At 34.2% G+C, this 21,125-nt stretch overlaps 1 protein-coding gene across 6 annotated transcripts in view; it reads right to left on the bottom strand.

The window, feature by feature from the left end:
* The window catches only part of LOC125652030 (E3 ubiquitin-protein ligase UBR2-like), an 80,891-nt gene that overhangs the window by 41,578 nt on the left and 18,188 nt on the right, over positions 1–21,125 (bottom strand). For 3 of the 6 annotated variants that reach the window (XM_048880914.2, XM_056164578.1, XM_048880915.2), the window contains exons 11-18: positions 19,828–19,926; positions 19,377–19,475; positions 11,729–11,810; positions 10,411–10,489; positions 9,176–9,281; positions 7,703–7,831; positions 5,143–5,230; positions 1,440–1,526 (exon numbers count right to left, since the gene is read on the bottom strand). In XM_048880914.2, the coding sequence (XP_048736871.2) occupies positions 1,440–1,526; positions 5,143–5,230; positions 7,703–7,831; positions 9,176–9,281; positions 10,411–10,489; positions 11,729–11,810; positions 19,377–19,475; positions 19,828–19,926 (769 nt within the window). The remainder of the gene's footprint in view (positions 1–1,439; positions 1,527–5,142; positions 5,231–7,702; positions 7,832–9,175; positions 9,282–10,410; positions 10,490–11,728; positions 11,811–19,376; positions 19,476–19,827; positions 19,927–21,125) is intronic. The other 3 variants (XM_048880916.2, XM_056164579.1, XM_048880917.2) reach the window with 2 other exon arrangements.

Below are 21,125 nucleotides of genomic sequence, written 5' to 3'. Positions count from 1 at the left end.
ATCTGCATTATGTCAGAAAGCTTTCATGTAAATGTAAACTTTTCTGGCTAAATGTAAATATATACAGAATGTCTCCTGATATCACAGCATTCATTATGCCTAGTAGGAATTAATGGTAGCGTAGGATGAAATGTAAATACATACAGGGTGTCTCATAATATTACAGCATTTATTTAGCCAAGTAAGAAGAAAATTTATTGAAAGTTCTCACTCTTACTTTTTATTAAGGAGGTACTCTACATCATCATAATGGCTAACTTCCTTTTAAAACATGGATGAAATTATAGATATCAGCAATATTTGTCTATTCATTTAAAAAATTCTCGCCTAGCTGAGTAGGTTAGCATGTCAACTGCTGAACTGTAGATCGTGTGTTCAAGTCCAGCAGGGGTTTTAAATTTTTCTCAGATTGCTTTCAAATAAAACTGTATTTTTTTTATTAAATAAAGTAAATTTGAAAGTTTTCAATTTCAAAATATTGTTGTACATATCCTCCACTTTTCATCCATATCAAATTTCTCTGGTGTAGCATATACCTCCTTAAATGCTATTCATAAACCATACAGTTTACTTCTTCGTTGTGAATTATTTTCCAACCTTCTTTTGTCTATTTTAGCATGTGGCAAGACATGGTCATGATTGTGCAAATATCTCTTAATATCCTTTAATGGTAGCATATGAAATGATTAACATATAGGTCAAATGAATTATTATAATTATAACATTTTCTACAATTTTACATTCCTGCAATAATTTTCTAGAGATTTAAATGAATATATGGTGAAAGAAAGCAAAAGTGAGCAAGCTCACACACCCCACACTCCAACATTGCTTGAAAATGCCTCACATAATGAATGGTAATGCTATGCATTACTGCAAGAACAGGACAAATAGGCTCGAAATTCTAAGTTCAAAAGGGGCATAACTCCCAAAAACATTATTGAATCAGATTACCTGGGAATATGCACATCTACACAGTGTGTCCTTATTAACTACAACGTGTCATGAAATTCTGTGGAGTGGTCTCATAGGAGTTGTGGTGAAAAGAGAGGGACTGACTGATGGAAGGTTAAAAAACATTATACCCTCCACAACTTTGTTGTGTGGGGTATAATTAAGGTGAACAATGCGAAAAAGCATATCTTTATATGGGTTAAATAATACTGTGATATGACAAACTTGTAGTCAAGCTTCGCCTGAAGGAAAAATGGGTCAAAAACCCATATTGGTCTAGAATGCACACCCTTTCTCACAACAAAAACCCCCCAAAAAAACAAACAAACCCACAAGTGTCTATTATATTCGGCAAAATACAGTATGTTTAAGCATAACTTCAATTCAAAACTTTAAAGATCAATCAAGATAAGGTAACTGATGATGATAATGATGATAAATATTGTAGTGACCAAAAAAAAAATCATTGTAATATGAAACATTACCTGCCAGGTAACGGCTGAGAGGAAGATGTATCGAGACAGCCTTACTTAGCACATCATACTTCAAGCACTTCACTGTATGTCCACACACTGAAAAGAAAACATTTATAGCATGCCAATTAATCATGGGTTTTATCTTACAACAATTTATATGTGATTACACCACATCATTATACTCCAAGAACACATACTTAAAGCAATTTTTGCAAATGACCGTCTTTATTTTAAAACAAGAGGCCCACAGGCTTTATCGGTCACCTGAGTACTAGTGAAAAAGTATCACTACTCCCAAGGGCTATGAAATCTAGAAAAAATTTCCTGTTTTGAATATCTAAGCTAAATTCTAATATTCAGCAACAGTATAAATCAAGATGTGTTCTTAAAACTTCACTGTCCTCAAAAGTGAAAGAAAAAAAAAAAGATGGTCATACTGATGAAAGGCTTTACATAATATAATAGGGTGTATTAACATTAAAACATTAAAAGATATGACTACTTTGGACCCATCCTAGAGTCCAAACTCTTGGGTTGTGAAATTCACCATTTTTTGTACATCTTTTTCTGCTATTCCTAAGTATGCATTTCAATTTTATAAAGTATCAGCAAACTTACACATAAATACTATATACTAAGTTTGGCCCCACCCTGGACGCCGTTTCATCAAACATCGTAAATAGTTGCGTAAGCTTAGTTTGGCGTAACTTTCTGACTAGACTAAATATTTTACGTAAGTCCGTTTCAGCAAATGGCGCAAGATTAGAATTTACGCGAGTTTTCTACTAACTAGTAGAAACACTACGTCAGGTCGAACCCTTACGTAAGTACCTATGCAAGCAAAAATCATGGTCGACTGTTAGCTGTTTGTAAATATATATGGAATTTTTACCGACGAGCTTTGCGTCATGATCAATTTTTTCTAGACAGGATGCTTTTAGACGTTTACAACGATAAATATGTAAGGTTATAAGGGTTTCTTCCCTTTGAAAACTAGTAAATTTATGGCTTGCCTTTACTGTATGATTATTTTTCACAAGTGTCTATCTGTACATGAATGATGAATGTACAGTGTTATTCCCAAATCTCTTTGTAAAGTAGTCCACCGTAAAGGGAACATTCACTTTGTTGTATTATATGTAGGCTATTTATAAATCTCTTCAAAACTTCCACTCTGACTAAATTGGAACAAATGATTAGCGAGCCCGATTCAATTTGATCTCTGTCGTATGGTGGGTGGATTTACGGGAGTGTAATGTATATTTCATGAACAGTAACTTTAAGATCTACTATTTTCCATTGTATATCTTAAATCTTGAAAAAATATCCCGTATGAAGAGATACATCATATAACTATATTATGATAATAAAGTTCTTTCAAATAAAAAAAAAGGTCTTCGTAACAGTTTGATACTTGACAAATTTCGGTGATAAGTGATGTGCAGGATAATCCGTGCAGATATAGATTTTATGTTATCAAATAAAGAAAAACATCTACATGTACATATATATCAGGCACGAATCGGAGTGAATGGGAAGTGGGGGGGGGGGGCACCTGGAGGGGGGCACCCATGCGTTGCTACTCCACCTTTTTTTAACAATACGATTTTTTTAAATTTTGTACTGTAAGTGAATGAGAGGTATTTATGAATAAAAACTATTTAGTGAAGTATGATCATGAGCATTAATAGAAGAATTCTAACACCCACCAACCCCCACCCCACAAACACATGATATTTGTAGGAAAATGTTTTGAGGCACTCATGATAGAAGACTCTAGCACCCCCACGATTGAAGAAAATGAAACCTGAGAGAGAAAAAAAAATTGTGGAAATCACTGCAAAAGATTCCAACACCACCCACCCCACCCCACCTCCGAATTAGGATTTTGCAGATAAGACAAAAGATTATTTGAAAAACCAACATCTAATTTATGTCCCAGCTGCACATTATTCCCCCCCCCCCCCCCCCCCCCCCCCCCCCCCCCGGTCACTTTGCAAAATGATGGTACGTGCCTGTATATAATCCCAAACTGTAAAATATTCACACATATTCAATTTGTTCAAACACATTTAGGCCTATGAGTTTACATGAATTATCCAATTAAAGTATAAATATATAGTTAAAATCTAGATATAATGTAGATGTATCGTGTCGACCTACATGCACTTAAAATATAATAACCTTTGAAATCATAAAACAACTACTTTTTGTAGAAGAAGAGATGTAAAATATATACATAGGCCTATATAGGCTTAGATAAAAACAAATTTTGTTTATGGAGTGATATGTTTGATTTAGTATGCTGTGCCCAAATAGTATGGTATAGGAAAATTTAACTGCCTCTGCCAACATGGCCACCTCTGTCTCCAACCAATTCCGCTTGTGCATTTTCTTTGCATTCTTTTTATTCATTATTTTGGTCCAAATGACAAGCGAAAAAAAACAAGAGTATGATGTACGCATGCTCAGGACGCGGTAACAGCACACAAGCTTAGTTGAAAACTTAGTCGAGTAGTAACGTACCCATGTATTTACGTTGTTTCGTGAAACGTGGTTTGCGCCAAACTAAGATTATACGTAACTAGATTTATGTAGTCGGCGTAAGACTTAGTTAGTTGAAAATTTACACTTATTGATGAAACAGCGTCCTGGGGTCAGAACCCCTACTCCAGGGATCATCAAATTTACAATTTTTGTAAAGGACAACCTGCTCTTTCTATATATCCATTTAGTTTCAATATAGTATCAATAACACTAATTTAACACTTATTTAAGTGTTTTACACAAAAACACTATATAGTAAGTTTGGCCCAACCCTGGGGTCAGAACCCCTACTCCGGGGATCATGAAATTTACAATTTTGGTAGAAACCTTCCTACTCTACATCACTATGAATTTAGTTTTTCTTACATATGTGCAGTTCTAGAGAAGAAGATTTTTGAAAATTGGTCAATTTTGGGCAGTTTTTGCTCCACCCCTAAGGCCCCGGGGGTGCAGGAATCCTGAAATTTACAATTTATGTCCCCCTTGTTCTAAAGATGCTTCATACCAAATTTGAAAAGAATTAGAATGATAGTTATCAAGAAGAAGTAAAAAATGTCTATTGTTCACACGTTTAATAACTGACCAGTTTGGCGCCACCCTGATACCAAAACCCCTACCCCTGGGATCATCAAATTTACAATTTTGGTAAAGGACTATCTGTTCTTTCTAAATATCCATTTAGTTTCAATTTAGTATCAATAGCACTAAAGAAGATGTTATTTAAGTGTTTTACACATAAAAACTATATATCAAGTTTGGCCCCATCCTGGGGTCAGAACCCCTACCCTGGGGATCATGAAATTTACAATTTTGGTAGCAGTTTCCTTGCTCATCATTACTATATACTCACTTTTTCTGCTAGATGCCCCTGAGTAAAGAAGATTTTGCAGGAGTAAAGAACATTTTTTAAAGAAATACCTCAATTCTAGTTTTTACCCCCAAATTAAGGCCCCTAAGGGGGGGGGGGGGGGGTGTCATGAAATTTACAATTTCCAGTCTCCTTCACCTACAGATGCTACATACCAAATTTGGTCAAGATTGGCCCTGTAGTTTCTGGGAAGAAGTTGTTAACGGACGACGACGGACGCAGACCAATAGTAATAGGTCACCTGAGTGACTCAGGTGACCTAACAATCTTATTTCACATGAAAGTTTTAATACAAACCTGTGTGCTGCTCTGATTTTTGAGAATTGTCTCTACATTGCAATAACATCTGGGCAGTTTTTCTATAAGCTTCTATAAATACAGTTCTCTGGAAAATAATTGATTCACAATCATTTTTCTCACAAAGTTTGGTAAAAAGAATATCTGACAGTGTACTGTCACAAAAACATCATTAAATACTGTTTCCAATTATCATTATGCCCCCCTTTGAACAAGAGGGGGTATTGTTTTCCACTTGTCTGTCGGTCAGTCTGTTGACCATGTCTTGTCCTCTATGTACATAGAGTCCTTTGCTTAACAGTTAACCAAACTTTGTACAGCAACTGCCCCTAAAGAGTAGATGACCCCTAATGTTTTTCAGGTCACAAGGTCAAAGGTCAAACTGGACATAGTAAGATAATTTCCACTCAATATCTTGAGAAAGCTTTGCTTGATAGACATCAAACTGGGTGAACTGGTTCTACATAAGGAGTAAATGAATCCTATTGATTTTGAAGTCACAAAGTAAAGGGTCAAACTTCTCTGGATATCTTAAGAACCTTTTGCTTGATAGTTACTAAACTTGGTACAGTGGTTGCCCCAAGAGAGTAGATGACCCCTAATGTTTTTCAAGTCACAAGGTCAAGGGTCATACTGGACATAGTAAGATATTTTCTGCTCAATATCTTGACAACACTTTGCTTGACAGATATCAAACTTTCCTACACTGGTTCTACCTAAGGAGTAGATAACCCATATCGATTTTGAGATCACAAGGTCAAAGATCAAATTGGACATAAGATATTGTCCACTTAATATCTTGATAACCATTTCCTTGACACACATCAAACCTAGCACCCCCCCCCCCCCCTAATTACAATTATGATAAATGGATACATAAGAAAAAAATAAATACCGTGGTTACATATCGACTTTTGACCAATCAATAAGCTTGTTGGTTTGGTATATTTCATTCAACTTTTAAAAAAATTAAGATCGTTCTGTGACATAGAAAGTCCTCTCTGTAACAGCTATTTACAATGAACACAATTCATGAAGTAGTAGAAGATACTTGGGCTGTAAAACTGAGATGGGCTCAACTTTTGATCTTGATCTCACATTTTATGAAAAGAAATCTACAGTGAAATCTGAGACTAAGATCAAAGTTGAGCTTATCTCCGTTTTAGAGTCCCAGAGCCTGATGTAAGCATTGAAGATTTCTTTCCTCATTTTTCAGAATTCTTGAAATGTTCATGACAACAACGTTCATCTATAACAATTACAAATAAAAGATTTTTCAGTTTGCAATGTGCAAACTTCTGTTAAGAATAGCTACAGACATAGAAAATGGAAATGGTTCTTCATAGTTTGAGGTGAATGACACCATGAAATATAAAGTTGGGAAAAAAGACAAGGTTCACAAATAGCCTAAATTGCCCCTAATTCTGACCCTAATTTAAAACTATATAAATGACAAAACTGTTTGCATATACATTTGTAGTTGAATAAATAATATATTGTACAAAAAATTAAGTATAATTTTAGTAGTGGATTATAAATTTACGATGTGTGACATCTCAAATATCACAGTTTTCTTTGAAATAATCAAAAATCAATATTTTCAACCCAGTTTGGCTTCAGAAAATATGGGCCACATGCATTAATCACAGTAAGATTCGCAAATGCAAACTTTATTTTCATAACTTAATTCTGCAAATACATGGATCTAAATTTAATCAATGAATTGGCCAATAATTCTACCAGGGTAATGGAATAACTAACTAAAATAAGGACATTTCTATAATTAAAAAAAAATTCTAAAGAATCACCAACTTGGTGATGGCATATCCCATAAGAGGAATCAATTTTGGGGAAATACAAATTTGATTTTAGTTTCTGACTATTGTAACATGATAATTACTCAATATCAGAAAAATTAAAGAATGTTTGAACATAGTCTGACCTTGTCCATTCTGATGATCATGAAAAAAATGAAGATAACAAGCAGAGATCAATTTCATAAATCTCATAAAGAAAACAAAATTTGAGAGTTGGGCAAAAACTGACCCCTGGACACACCAGATGTGGGATCAGGTGCCTAGGAAGATTAAGTATCCCCTGTTGACTGGTATCACTTGATGCCCTATATCTTGATCAGGTAAACAGAGTAATCCGTAATCAAAATCAGTATGTAAAGAATGGCCTAACAATTGGTATGAAACAAGTCAGACAGCATACAATTTAATGACAGGTTGTATTTGCAAATTAGATCATCATAACGACCATAGAATTTGTGCATGTTGATTTTAAACATGACTGTTGAAACCCCTGTAACATCAACTTATTCATCAGTAGCCTGGCCAGATTTAAAGATTTATCATACACAGAACATGCTCCTGCATATGATCAGTTGAGAGACATAAACATAACATGCAGGTGATAATGGAATATTGCTACATAAATATGGGAAGTTGATGATGGAAAAGCTAAAGCCAAGTTGAGCTGTCATATTAAGTTTACAGAAAATGATTAACTTTGATATGCTAAGGTTTGACCATATTCCTGATTTACAGTCTCTTACATCAGTGCTGCACCACTCTGTGAATGAGGCAATGACATCATCCACTCTCATCTGAAGGTTAAATGCTCCCTCCCACTCAGGTTCATATTCAAGATGCATCCCAGTCTGCCGTTTCACTTCATCCATACCCTATCAAATCCAACCATTAGTCTTATGACCTGACAATTCACTGTGAAATCACAACAAACTTATTTAGAACACATTTAAATGTAATTAGTATGCTTTCTAAAACTTGGAAAACCAGTACAAAAATGTAGTGCTACTTTGGTATATCACCAACTTTTGTCATGAGCAATTTTGACTTTGTAGTGAGGGTGGCATTATAATAAGTTTTGTGTTTATATTTAATATCATCAAATGCAATAGTTTGAAGAATTATGTCTGAACACATAATGAACGTTTCATCAGCAATATTAACAACACTTTTGCAGCAGTGCAGATTGCTTAGAAAATATTGAAAGCTATTCAAACAAGAGGCTCATGGGCCACATCGCTCACCTGAGCAGCAGTTCCTAGCAATAAACAAGCTTGAGTAAAACTATCATTATACAAGCAGCTTGGTTCAGAAAAAAACCTTTTCATAGGTAACGACTAAAAATTCACCAATTTTCAAACTTAATTATTAAACTTGACTACAAATTCATCAATTATCATATGCCCTTGTAGACGGATATGGCCTTTCTCTTAACAAATTTCATCTAAGGATGCTTTGTGCCAAGTTTGGTTCCCTATACATTCGCATGTAAAACTTTGATCCCCTATTGTGGCCCCTTCCTAACCCCTGGGATCATGATTTTTTATAAACTTGAATCTCCACTTTGTCAGGAAGCTTTCATGTAAATTTCAGCTCTTCTGACCCAGTGGTTCTTGAGAAGATTTTTTAAATGACCCCACCCTAATTTAGTATTTTATGATTATCTCCCCTTTGAAGGGGGCATGGCCCAATTCATTTAAAATCACTTGAATCCTTTTCACCCAAGGATGCTTTGTGCCAAGTTTGGTTGAAATTGGCCCAGTGGTACTGGAGAAGAAGATGAAAATGTGAAAAGTTTACGCTGACAACAGACAAATTTGGATCAGAAAAGCTCACTTGTAAGCTAAAAATGTAAATTTAGTTTTAGCGACACTTTTCCCTCCAACACAAACAAGGTGGTTATTTTTGTTAAACCATAGAAATAATTTCAAGTCTGCCTTCTGAGTCTGAATGTGTACCAGTTAAAATATCCAGCCACACTGCTTTCATTGATGAGCAAAGACAATATTTCAATAGCTGGGCTGTAGAAAATATATACATGTATTCCATATCCAATATGTGTAAGCAAGTGACTCAGGATTTTTAAAGACAGGAGGCTTATAAAAGTGAATGGCAGTAAGTTTTGCATTGTCACAGCTGTATTAACACAAAGAGAGAAATCTGAATTCTGAAGTAGCACTGTAATTTATACTTAGCATGATTTTAGTGTATCTTCATACCTGCATCAATTTCAGTAGTTTGAGAAAGGATTCATGTCCCTTGAGGAAGTTGTTCCTCAGTTTGTCATTCCACTCATCTGAAGCTGGCTTACAGATCAGGGCATACCTACATCAGTCCCAAAATAATCCACATCACTTTTAGTATCATACATTCAATGATCAAAATAATCCACATCACTTTCAGTATCATACATCCAATGATCAAAATAATACACATAACTTTCAGTATCATACATTTAATGATCAAAATGATCTTAAGCTAAGAACTACTGTAACATATATATTTAGCCTCAGTTTTTTGTTTTTGTTTTTTGTACATTGTAAAGTGACTGCATGACCGAGGGATCCGCTAATATTTGAACCTTAATTTGCAGTTGAAATTTCAGCACATACTTTACATATCATTAACTAACTTCTCACATTGGTGTACAGTATAACAAATGTACAAAGTTAATTGTTTTATCTCTTTGCCTTCCTCCAAGAATTTTATTCACTTGAAATAAATAATGAAACAATTCAGCTGGTGTCAATTATGTTCACATCCACTGTACTTTAACTTAACCGGGGAAATATTCTCTTTCCAGTTACGCAAAAGAAGATATCACTTTCAAAAGTTGAACTGTCAATAATTCTTCAAACAAAATTTACATTTGTATGAAATACATGGGATTAAGTTCTGAACAACATCAGTGAGTCTGGACTTCAAAAATCTGGAAGATTAATGGTAAGATTCGAGGTGCTTTTTTCAATTTAGTGTAACACCCCTCCCCCCCCCTTCAAAAATGAATTAGTCTGTTACATTGTGTTTTGTCAGTACATGTATCAAATCATAGTGTACTGTATTTGACAATATTATACGAGTACCTTGAACATACATAAACTGTAGCTTAATGTTATATAATTGTTGACAATTCACTGCTTTGACATTTCACTGACAGTTGAAAACAGTACTAATCATAAAGCTCTCATGCAAAGAACCCTTGACATCACATTGCCTTAGTAATGAGACTGACCTCAATAATTTCACCAAAATGGAACTACATGTATATTATCCCATTTTTTTGTTTTACATATTTTAAGACTGCAACAGACTAATGAAATACATGAGGTTATGATCCTCTACTGGAAGAAGGTTTAAAGATCACTATTCAAGAGTCTTCCAGATGATCCATGAGCAATCACAAGCAGGGACTAAAACCATCAAATTAAAAAGAACAATTGGTTGCAGAACTCACTTGAGATCATAAAGCATAAAGCAGGCTCGTTTAAATGAGGGATTCCGTTCTGCTTTACTCAAAGTCAGTACACCATGAACTGAAAAAGTGAAAGACATATCATTGCTTCTACGAAAATTTTATAAACATATAATCTGGAAAACTGAAAGCAGAACAAACCGATCTTTATACTTACATTTCCAATGTTTTTACCTTTTATCTTTTTAGCAATTGAAATGATAGCCATTTCCTCATGAATCTGAACAATGTGCATTTAAATCTTGATAAATATAGTACGACTATTTTAGTGACTGGGAATATTCCAATAGAAATGAAAGTAAAATTTCAATATAAAAAATATATTTCATTTTTGAAATATATGAGGGCATGAAACACAATGCTTCACGCCAGCATACTTTTCATGAATCACAAATGCGCTTTATGAAATATGCAATATATATGTAATAGATATAATTTGTTGTATAGTAAAAATAGCTGTATCCTCGGTTTATACAGAAATATGTGAAGCATTTTCAATTGATAAGATTTCCAATAACCAGAAAAAAGCCATTAAAGCCATCATGTATGTAAATGAATAGTTTTTCAGCACAAAAACGATAAGTGGTAAATCATTAACCAATAGAACTTTTCCTTTTGTAAAGCACAGAGATCAAGCCTCTAGATTTCTCAAAAATAAAAAAACCAAAAAAAAAACTCAAGTTGAAACTTGGACTCAACTCGACTCAAATTTTGACTGTTCAAATATAAGAAAACTCAAACTTATAAGTTTGAGATGTCATCGTGAAATCCAAGCCAGATTCTTTTACACTCATGATAGCCCCAATGTGACAATTATGCCATAGCAATGTAGGTGACATGAAAACTCTGCCAAAGGTGAAGATTTTCACCCTTCACAGACTTGCTCAAAATTTTGCCTTTTCTGTAAGCTGAATTTTCATAGAGATCCAATGATAGCATCCAATCTAAATGCATCTAACATACACACAATAGAATAAAAATAAAAACAATCACAATGGCAACCAGAAACCTGTAGGTTGTGTCACCAAACTCTGCCCATGAAGACTAGTAGAGAAAAGTGTTACACTTGAGCAATCATATTTTTTACCATATGAACCATTGACCTAAAACCCTGACCTAAAACAATAGGCTCAAATATTATACATGTATAAGATATCATTTAGAAACCATTTCTTAGCTAAGGTCAGCTAAAGTTATCAGGTTTGTGATTGACCCTCAACAGAAATATATCAGGTCAATAAAGCCTGTAGATGATGAGGCGAGGTAATGTGCACTACTTAGAGGGTATGCCAAAGCTTACCATTTTTCTTCTCTTCACAGGCCTCCAGAAATGGAACCAGAATAACACTCAACAAATCGTGATCCGTTACCAACATCCGAGCCTGGATAATGGAAAATTCATGTTGTAACAATCACCTCATCAATTATACTGTCAATGGCAGCATGTAGAGAACACATACATTTGCTTACATGCATAATATACTTGGCAAAGGCACCATTTGTCATATATATAGGATCCCCCATGGTTTGATATGATTTATATTCAATGAGTGATGTGTTTTCTATCCCCAAGCCTTGGCGAGGGGATAGAAAACACACAAGTTGGATATAAATCATATCAAACCACAAATCATGGGAGATTCTTTTTATCACATGTTAACCCCCCCAAATTACTGTATTGTTGGGAATTTTGCTTCCTGACATTTCATAAACAAACTGCGTAAAATTGACGTTTGTTTGTGATGTCACAAACACCATAGGAATACAAAGTGTTATGATCAAAATTTATGTAATGGGTGATATCCACTGGATAAAGGAGTAAACATGTGATAATATATAATAATTGACATTTTTAAGTCAATATGAAGCTTTAACTACTTCAGAAGTACAATGTTCACTGAGGCCGGATGTTGAGGTGATAATATTCCTTGAGCCCAGAGGTCGAGGTGAATACTGTAATTCAAGGGTAGCTAAAGCATAATATAACAAGAAGTGACCGAGAAAATGTCAATAATTATTTTATTATATGATTGAATCATTCAAAACACTGAAATCAGCTAAGGCTTATGAAACCATACCTGGTCAGCCATCTTTGTTTACAGCTAGAATGCAACTTAATCAAAGTGATTAGAGATATTAGATTTCATTGGATAACCACAAAATAACCACTTGTAACAATTTGAAAATTCCTAATTCATTTTTGGTCTAATATTGGAAAATCAAATATTATATTCACATTAAAGGCACATATAATGTTGCATTTTTTCCATATTGTTGGACCTTAACCAATCGGAAAGCTCAGAATTATTCAATCATATGATAAAAGTATTATAATTTTACAAAATTGCATACACCATATTCACTAGTACATGTAGCAATGACTGACATGGCATATTCTAAATTTATCAATTCACTTTCAATACATTCAAAAGCTAATAGGATACAAAATATGGAATGGGCATGACAATGAGAGCCAAATTAGTGTTGCTGAGCATACATGTAAACATTTATAGTAGACTATTAGCACTGTCAGAAACAAATGGTAGGTCAGCTGCACAATCTGATTTTAAGTTTCCAATGATATTTATACAGTTATAATTCTACTAATACATGGATCCTTTTACATATAAAAACATAACATAGCTCTGCTGGAAATCCCAGTCATAAACTTAAAGTGATAGTGTAAAATACAAACACTAGCACTAAATACAACCAACGCAAACTGAAAATACCAATATAAAAGTACAAACCCTACCGACCCTGTCCTCAACACAAAACTTTAAAAATTTTCAAAGGCTAATATTGTCTTCACTGATTAAGATATTTTGCAATAATTTGTGTAGCAGCCATCTTTTTGCACAAACCTGTACCCATTCACAATGATTATGCAGCAGCATGACTGATGCATATGTATTGCATGAATGTAAATATGTGGAGCTCTCAATGTGAATATGTATAAAGCAGAATTAAATTGCATTTACATAAATCAATATATAGACATACATAATACATTCTTGTAAATCATATTGTAACAAGATCAGAGACTTATCGAAAAATTATTTATTATTTCATCATATTTTGTAAGATGAATCACATGCACGAGCATTTCAGATTGGGGGCATCATACAGAATATCATAATCTCCATATGCAGTATTAAATTCACTTCTAGTTAAAATTTATGTTTCTAAACTACACCTGTAAATCTATTTTCATGAAGTTTAAATTCATGATTTTTATTTCCATTTAACATTTTACTATTATGACTAGATTACATTCACTTCAGTTTTAAGAACAAGGTACGATTGTATACATAACAAGAGGCCCATGGGCCACATCGCTCACCTGAGTCACCTTGGTCCATATCAGAAGACTTCCTATATATATTTGCATGTAAAACTGTAGTCCTTATTATGGCCCCAACCTACCCCTGGAGGCCATAGTTTTTGCAAACTTGAATCTAAACTATGTCAGAAAGCTTTCATGTAAATGTGAACTTCTTTGGCCCAATGGTTCATGAGAAGAAGATATTGGAAGATTTTTCCAATATATTTGTATGTAAAACTTTGATCCCCCCTTGTGGCCCCATCCTACCCCCCAGGGGCCATGATTTGAACAAACTTGAATCTGCACTATACCAGAAAGCTTTCATGTAAATATCAGCTTTTCTGGCTCAGTGGTTCTTGAGAAGAAGATTTTTTTAAAAAAATTCCTATATATTTGTATGTAAAACTTTGATCCTCTATTGTGGCCCCATCCTACAACAGGGGACCATGATTTGAACAAACTTAACTCTGCTCTATGTTAGGAAGCTGTTCATGTGAATATCAGCTTTTCTGGCTCAGTGGTTCTTGAGAAGAAGATTCTTAAAGAATGTCCCTATATATTTGTATGTAAAACTTTGATCCCCCCTTGTAGCCCCATCCAACCCCCAGGGGCCATGATTTGAACAAACTTGAATCTGCACTATGTCAGAAAGCTTTCATGTAAATATCAGCTTTTCTGGCTTAGTGGTTCTTGAGAAGAAGATTTTTAAAGATTTTTCCTATATATTTGTATGTAAAACTTTGATCCCCTATTGTGGCCCCATCCGACCCCTGGAGGCCAGGATTTTAAAAATTTAGAATCTGTACTATATCAGGAAGCTTTCATATAAATCTCAGCTTTTCTGGCACAGTGGTTCTTGAGAAGAAGATTTTTAAAGATTTTTCCTATATAGTTGTATGTAAAACTTTGATCCCCTATTGTGGCCCCATCCGACCCCCGGGGGCCAGGATTTTAACAATTTAGAATCTGCACTATATCAGGAAGCTCTCATATAAATCTCAGCTTTTCTGGCTCAGTGGTTCTTGAGAAGAAGATTTTTAAAGATTTTTCCTATATATTTGTATGTAAAACTTTGATCCCCTATTGTGGCCCCATCCGACCCCCGGGGGCCATGATTTTAACAATTTAGAATCTGCACTACCTAATAAAGCTTATCTATAAATTTCATCTTTTCTAGCCCAGTGGTTCTATAGAAGATTTTTTAATGACCCTACCCTATTTTCACCTTTTCTTATCTCCCCTTGGAAGGTGGCCTGGCCCTTTATTTTAACAATTTAGAATTCCCTTTACCTAAGGATGTTTTGTGCCAACTTTGGTTGAAATTAGCCCAGTGGTTTTTGAGAAGAAGTTAAAAATGTTAAAAGTTTACAGACGGACGAACGCCGGAATACGGGTGATCAGAAAAGCTCACTTAGCTTTTAGCTCAGGTGAGCTAAAAAGGCCCAAAAATGTTCTTCATATATAATGTGACTGGAATTAACCTGAACTGCTTTTTAAGAAAGTAAAATATATGCCAGGTATACTATGTCAACAAAATCAGAATATATTCCTAATTGGATAGCATTATGACATCATGAATAAGACATTTCCCGCCTTTTTATCAAAATAAGCCTGAAAACTGTCAAATGTCATACAGATTATTGCTCAGGAAAAGATGTGCGCATTTGTCGAGCAAAATGAAAATTATATATATTGTGAATTATTCTAAGATGAAAAACATACTTGAATATGAATTTGCTCGACGCATGCGCTGTATGTTTTCTGAAAGGAAAACCCCCTGAATTTGTGGATATTTTCATTAAAATTGGCATTTTTGCAATTTTATGCCAACTTCTACCTCTCGTCATATGACACAAATCATTTTGCTGATCAAACTGAGCGAATTTTGGGTTTGCTAATCTATTCCTTATTTGAATGCCAGGGTTTGAGCTCCAAGTGAAATCATCGATATTTTGGGCCAAATGACTTTAGAAACTGTATCTACTTCTTTCACAGTTTTGGTCTACAGTGAAAACAGCAAAATTCAAACTGCATCCAAAATATGGCTGCAAAATGTATTATGATTATCATATATCACAATGTGTGCTGCAATATATTGCCTTGAAACATTTCCTGTAAATTCAAGCACTTCATACTCTGGCTTGTAACTGAAGCACTTAAACTGAAGGGCATGGACACGATTTTTGATCGATTGAACTTACAATTTTTTTGTTATAGAAATAAAGATCTTTTATAAATATGTCAATTAAAAATATTTTCACACAGGATACAATTTGTATTTACATAAAACCCAGCTTCCTAAATCATGTCTGTACACATGGTGTTAATCTTTATCTAGAGTGAGACGAATGCCCACGCATTTCATTAGACTATAAAACCACGAAAGGAGGTGAGAGCACCATGATTTTTAAAATGTATTTCAATAGCATTAAGTATTTCAAAATAGATTATTGCTAAATCAATAAAGGGAGTAAGTACAAAGAAGTATGAAAAAGTCAAATTTTCATTGTAAAAGCTCTTTTCTCTGAAGCCGTCATCTATGGTGCTGTGTTGCTAAATGAGTTAAGAAATATGCAAACATCAACAGACATCATGCTTTGTTTTGAAAATGAAAAGTTTAGATGTCTCAAATACACTTTTGTGTCAGTTTTTGAAATTTAAGGTTTGTTGCAATGTTTTACACATATCAAATTCTACCATATCACGAATTGATTTCCAAGCAATTTTTTTTTTACCATAATCATGTCCATGCCCCTTTAAAGCCTTTGCAGACAATGGATAAAAAGAGGCCCATGGACCAAAATGCTTGCCTGATCCGCTTCGCTCATCCAGAGATGCGTCTCATAAATAGAGCCTCAACACCTATGTAAGACCTACTACGGACAACTACAAATAGTACATGTCAAAGCATGCTTGCCTATTACTTTGATCCCCAGTTTCTCTCTGGGGAAAAATTGGAATATACCGGAGAGCTATCCAGACATCACTTGTAAAAACCTTTGATTTACAATGCAACTTTTTCTGTGCATGACTGCGGTCTTATATCACCGTGTTCTAGCATCACTGCTTCAAAATTTTTAAATTAAACAATCCTTGACATATTTTCCCACTATACTTGTGTCAAGATCTACCTTCAAACATTCATTAAAGTCCCATGTGAACCAAAAACTCAATTTTTGTCTGTTGACATACCTATGTTAGATTGCCACAAGTGTAGTGGGAAAATATGTCAGGTATATATTTTTTAAAGAATACAGCTATACAAGCCCTCAATTGTGCACAGAAATAGTTGCACTATAAATTGAAAGTTTTTATAAGGAATAGCTCTTTAGTATATCCCAATTTTCCCCTCGTAAACTATAGTTCTGCAGCTTTTTGATACTATGCCTTAAATTCTTTGGCTATTAGCAAGATTCTAAGAATCCTCCAAGAAATTTTTGGATCTCTACTTTAGGCCTACTCTGGCCCTTGGGTAAAATTTTCAACCCAAATGAACAAAACCCATTCACATAACACAAGGATTTCTCCCTATCTTGTAGCCTTGTTTTGAATTTATTTTTCTATATAAATTAGCAAGACTTTGAAGCCTTGTTGTGAACTACCCGAGGGGCCAAAGAGCAAATTTTGATCTACTTTGTGGCAAATTTGGTTGAAATTAGCCATTTAATTCTGGGGAAGAAATTGTGAAAAGTTAACAATGGAAATACATACATAGACAGAACTGGACCCAATCATCACAGAATTTTGAAAAGGCCTTGTCAGTCACCTGAGTATTAGTTATAAGTATCACTAGTCCCAAGGCCTATGAAATCTAGAAATTTTTTTTCCTGTTTTGAATACTAATATTCAACAAAAGTACATGTATAGGTTTGAAGATCACATCTTTCTTATAAATGCCCTCGAAAGTGCTTATAGTGATGAAAGGCTTTACATAATATAATATATGTAACATTAACACAATATGACTAATTTGGACCCACCCTAGATTCATTATACCCCGGGGTTGCTAAATTCACCATTTTGGTACATCCTTCTCTGCTTTTGCTTAATATGCATTTAGTTTTTAAACCATATCAGCAAACTTCAAGAGGCCTTTCAAATGATAAAGAATATATAATCACTATAATAATTTTGGCTCAACCCTGGAACCAAACCCTTACCCCTATGATCATGAAATTTACAATTTTGGTATAGGACTATCTACTCCCTTTAAATATCTATTTAGCTTCAATTTAGTATCAATAGCACTAAAGAAGATGTTATCTAAAGTTTTACACATAAATGCTATGTACTAAGTTTGGCCCGGCCCTGGGGTCAGAACCTCTACCCCGGGGATCATGAATTTTGGTAGAGGCCTTCCTCCTCTTCATCACTATGCATTTAGTTTTTCTTACACATGTGAAGTTGTAGAGTTGAAGATTTTTTAAAACTGGTCAATATTTGTCCCATCCCTCAGGCCCCAGGGGGCAGGAGTCCTGAAATTTACAAATTAGGTCCCCCTTGTCCCAATGATGCTTCATACCAAATTTAAAAAGAATTGGAATAGTAGTTATCAATCCCTTTAATGGAGAATATGCATTTGATGAAGTGTCAGAGAGAGAGAGAGAGAGAGAGAGAGAGAGAGAGAGAGAGAGAGAGTTATCTTTTCATATTTAAAATACCTTCCAGTGAGTGAGAGATATCTTTTGACATAGAAAACAAATTAAAACCTTTAAGCATATATATCTTCAGTAACTAGCACAAAATGATTTCATCATTAAAGAGGTTAATACATGTATATGTCCTTACTCAAATAAAAAAATGTGAAAATAATGCATGCATAGTGTATATATTTCAGATTCCAAACTTATTCCAGTTGGAATAAGTCTCATTCATACTCAAGACATTTGGGTCAGTGCCTGATGCTATATGTACATCTGAAAACTGGAGGGGTTTGTGTTGGCATATTTTGTCACATAATGCTGATGACAATATGTACCACCTTAAAGGGACCGATTCACGATTTTCCCCAAAATTTTGTTTTCACTTTAAATGATCAATATCTACTGTCTAATATGTTGAAAAGTTTTCATGGAAAAATTAAGGTTATACATTATTACAGAAGCTCATTACAAAGGGTTTATCATATATTATGTAAACAGAGATTGGGGTATGTTATTGATTACAAAGTTTTGAAAAGGTGCGGTTATCGATCTAAGTTTATGATGTCTATCATATGTCTTTTGTAATAAATCAGTACTGTTTACACACGCAAATAAAAAATATTAGTATTGAATTACCATATCTAAATGTTACATAAAATGTGCAGAGCTCATATATCTTCACTGAGTGAGACTATCAAATAAAATACAATGGGGTTAATGTTTTAGCAGAATCACATGTAAGTACTATTTTATGATATATTTTAAAAGAAATTCATGGCGTTATGATCCTAAAGAGAAAAAAAAAAAAAACCACCAGTGAGATCTCCACATAGTTACAGCTTGAAACACAACCTCTAAACCATCCTCTCTCTATTCTATTAATCTACAATTAGAAATTTTGGTTCAGAGATTGTTCTTCAAAGAAAACATATGATGGGCATACAGAGCATGTGGCCGGGGTACAAACTTCTGAGACCTACCACTGTTCCTACGGCAAAAATTTGAACAGAGAGAGAGGTAATGGAGACTGGGCGATAATGGGTGTCCAGCAAAAACTCCGACATTAGCAGGGAATAATGCTACAAGAACAAAACATACCATCAAATAAAGATTAAATGACCACAGGGAGAGGGTTAGACTATAGATTGGGACACTCCCAACCTCTACACACCTCCCCCTTCTCCTGTCCTCCACCATTTCTACTTTTTACCTAAACACAGATGATTGCAGAAACCATAGAAGCACCTACAAGCTCTGAAATGTCTCATTTTTCTAGTCATGCATAAAGCTTTGCTATTTACCCATCTTGCATGCTCAGTTCTTCTATGTAACGAATCTGTCTACAAATTTTAGTTGGATACTCTTTCTCTACAATCAGCCATATTATCAGGAAAAAGTAGAAATGCAGAAAGACCTAAGCAATTCACGTACCAGACTGGGAACCGTGTAAATTTGTACTGAGAGAGAGGCAACGCAGACATCGTGATCATGGTCATCACGAGCAAAGTCACGCATCACATATGGATACCACTGTTAATAATAATCACAAATTATGTAACGCATCTCCCAACAATTCATTCAGTGACCATCTTCTTTGACTGCACTTTCAGGTGAACACATGTACATGTATTAAGAATTTATAACATGCCTTTAATAAATCAGCTCAATATTTCAAGTAATATACATACATGTACATGTAACTGAAACACACATGTAAATTTCATACTAAAATAAAAGTATTAACTTGATCAATGAGTTAAACTAGATAAGTCAGTATGACATGAATGCCCCCGCTAACATTCAAGTTTGAAATGTTTGAAAGTCCAAAGATGTAAAAATATTATTGGGTGCAAATACAACAAGCACAGAATATGGTATTGGTGCTTCAGTTGTAAATAGAATTACACTAACTTTTAAGGACATAAAAGCACATGGTGGACATTAAAATGAATTATTTAAAAGATACTAATTACTAAATCATGAAGACACACTAACGATATTTGTTCATTAATCAATGGACACCAAGAGGCAGTCGAATATATGTTATGGTTTTAGAATGGCACCATGATCAACTGTCGGTCTACATCATAAAATAATATACTTGTTATAAAATCATCATTGTAATTTGATTATTCTAGCTTTAAAATTAAATTATGGTACATATACAAGTATAAATCATGATTTTGATACATAACATGAGATTTTTTTCAGCACATCTAATTTTCAGTATACAAAATCTGTTAACTTGTACTAAATTATAATTTCATTTTACATTGAAAGAGACAATTTAACTTTATGGTTTTCCTTCAAATATTCAGAGTTTATAGTTTTTATTTTCTCTTTTATACATATGGTAATGATTTAGTAAAACAGCTACCTTCTCAATTGTTATTTGCAACTGTAAATGCTGATTTAACGGTATCTGCGACTGTTAAATTGGCAATAACTGCTGCAAATAACGAATGAGAAGTGTTTCCAGTCTAATGCAATTTACTTTGTATTTATATCCTGTTTCGTTGAGTTTTGCACTTTTTTTATATTAAATATATACCGTAAAGCTGTTTTTCCTGCGGGTCTAAAATTTGAAGATTTCCTGGCTCAAAGATATCCTAATAATTTTAGTGTAATAAATTTTGGTGGACAAGGAAGAGTTATCTCTCTTGCAAATACTGAGGTCACAATTGGGTGCATATTTGGCGGGTGAAATTTTGGCGGAAAACTATCTAATC

The sequence above is a fragment of the Ostrea edulis genome, chromosome 5 (assembly GCF_947568905.1).
Source record: "Ostrea edulis chromosome 5, xbOstEdul1.1, whole genome shotgun sequence".
NCBI lineage: Eukaryota > Metazoa > Mollusca > Bivalvia > Ostreida > Ostreidae > Ostrea > Ostrea edulis.
Note: the sequence above shows the minus strand (reverse complement) of the source record. Positions and strands in the feature narration are given on the sequence as shown.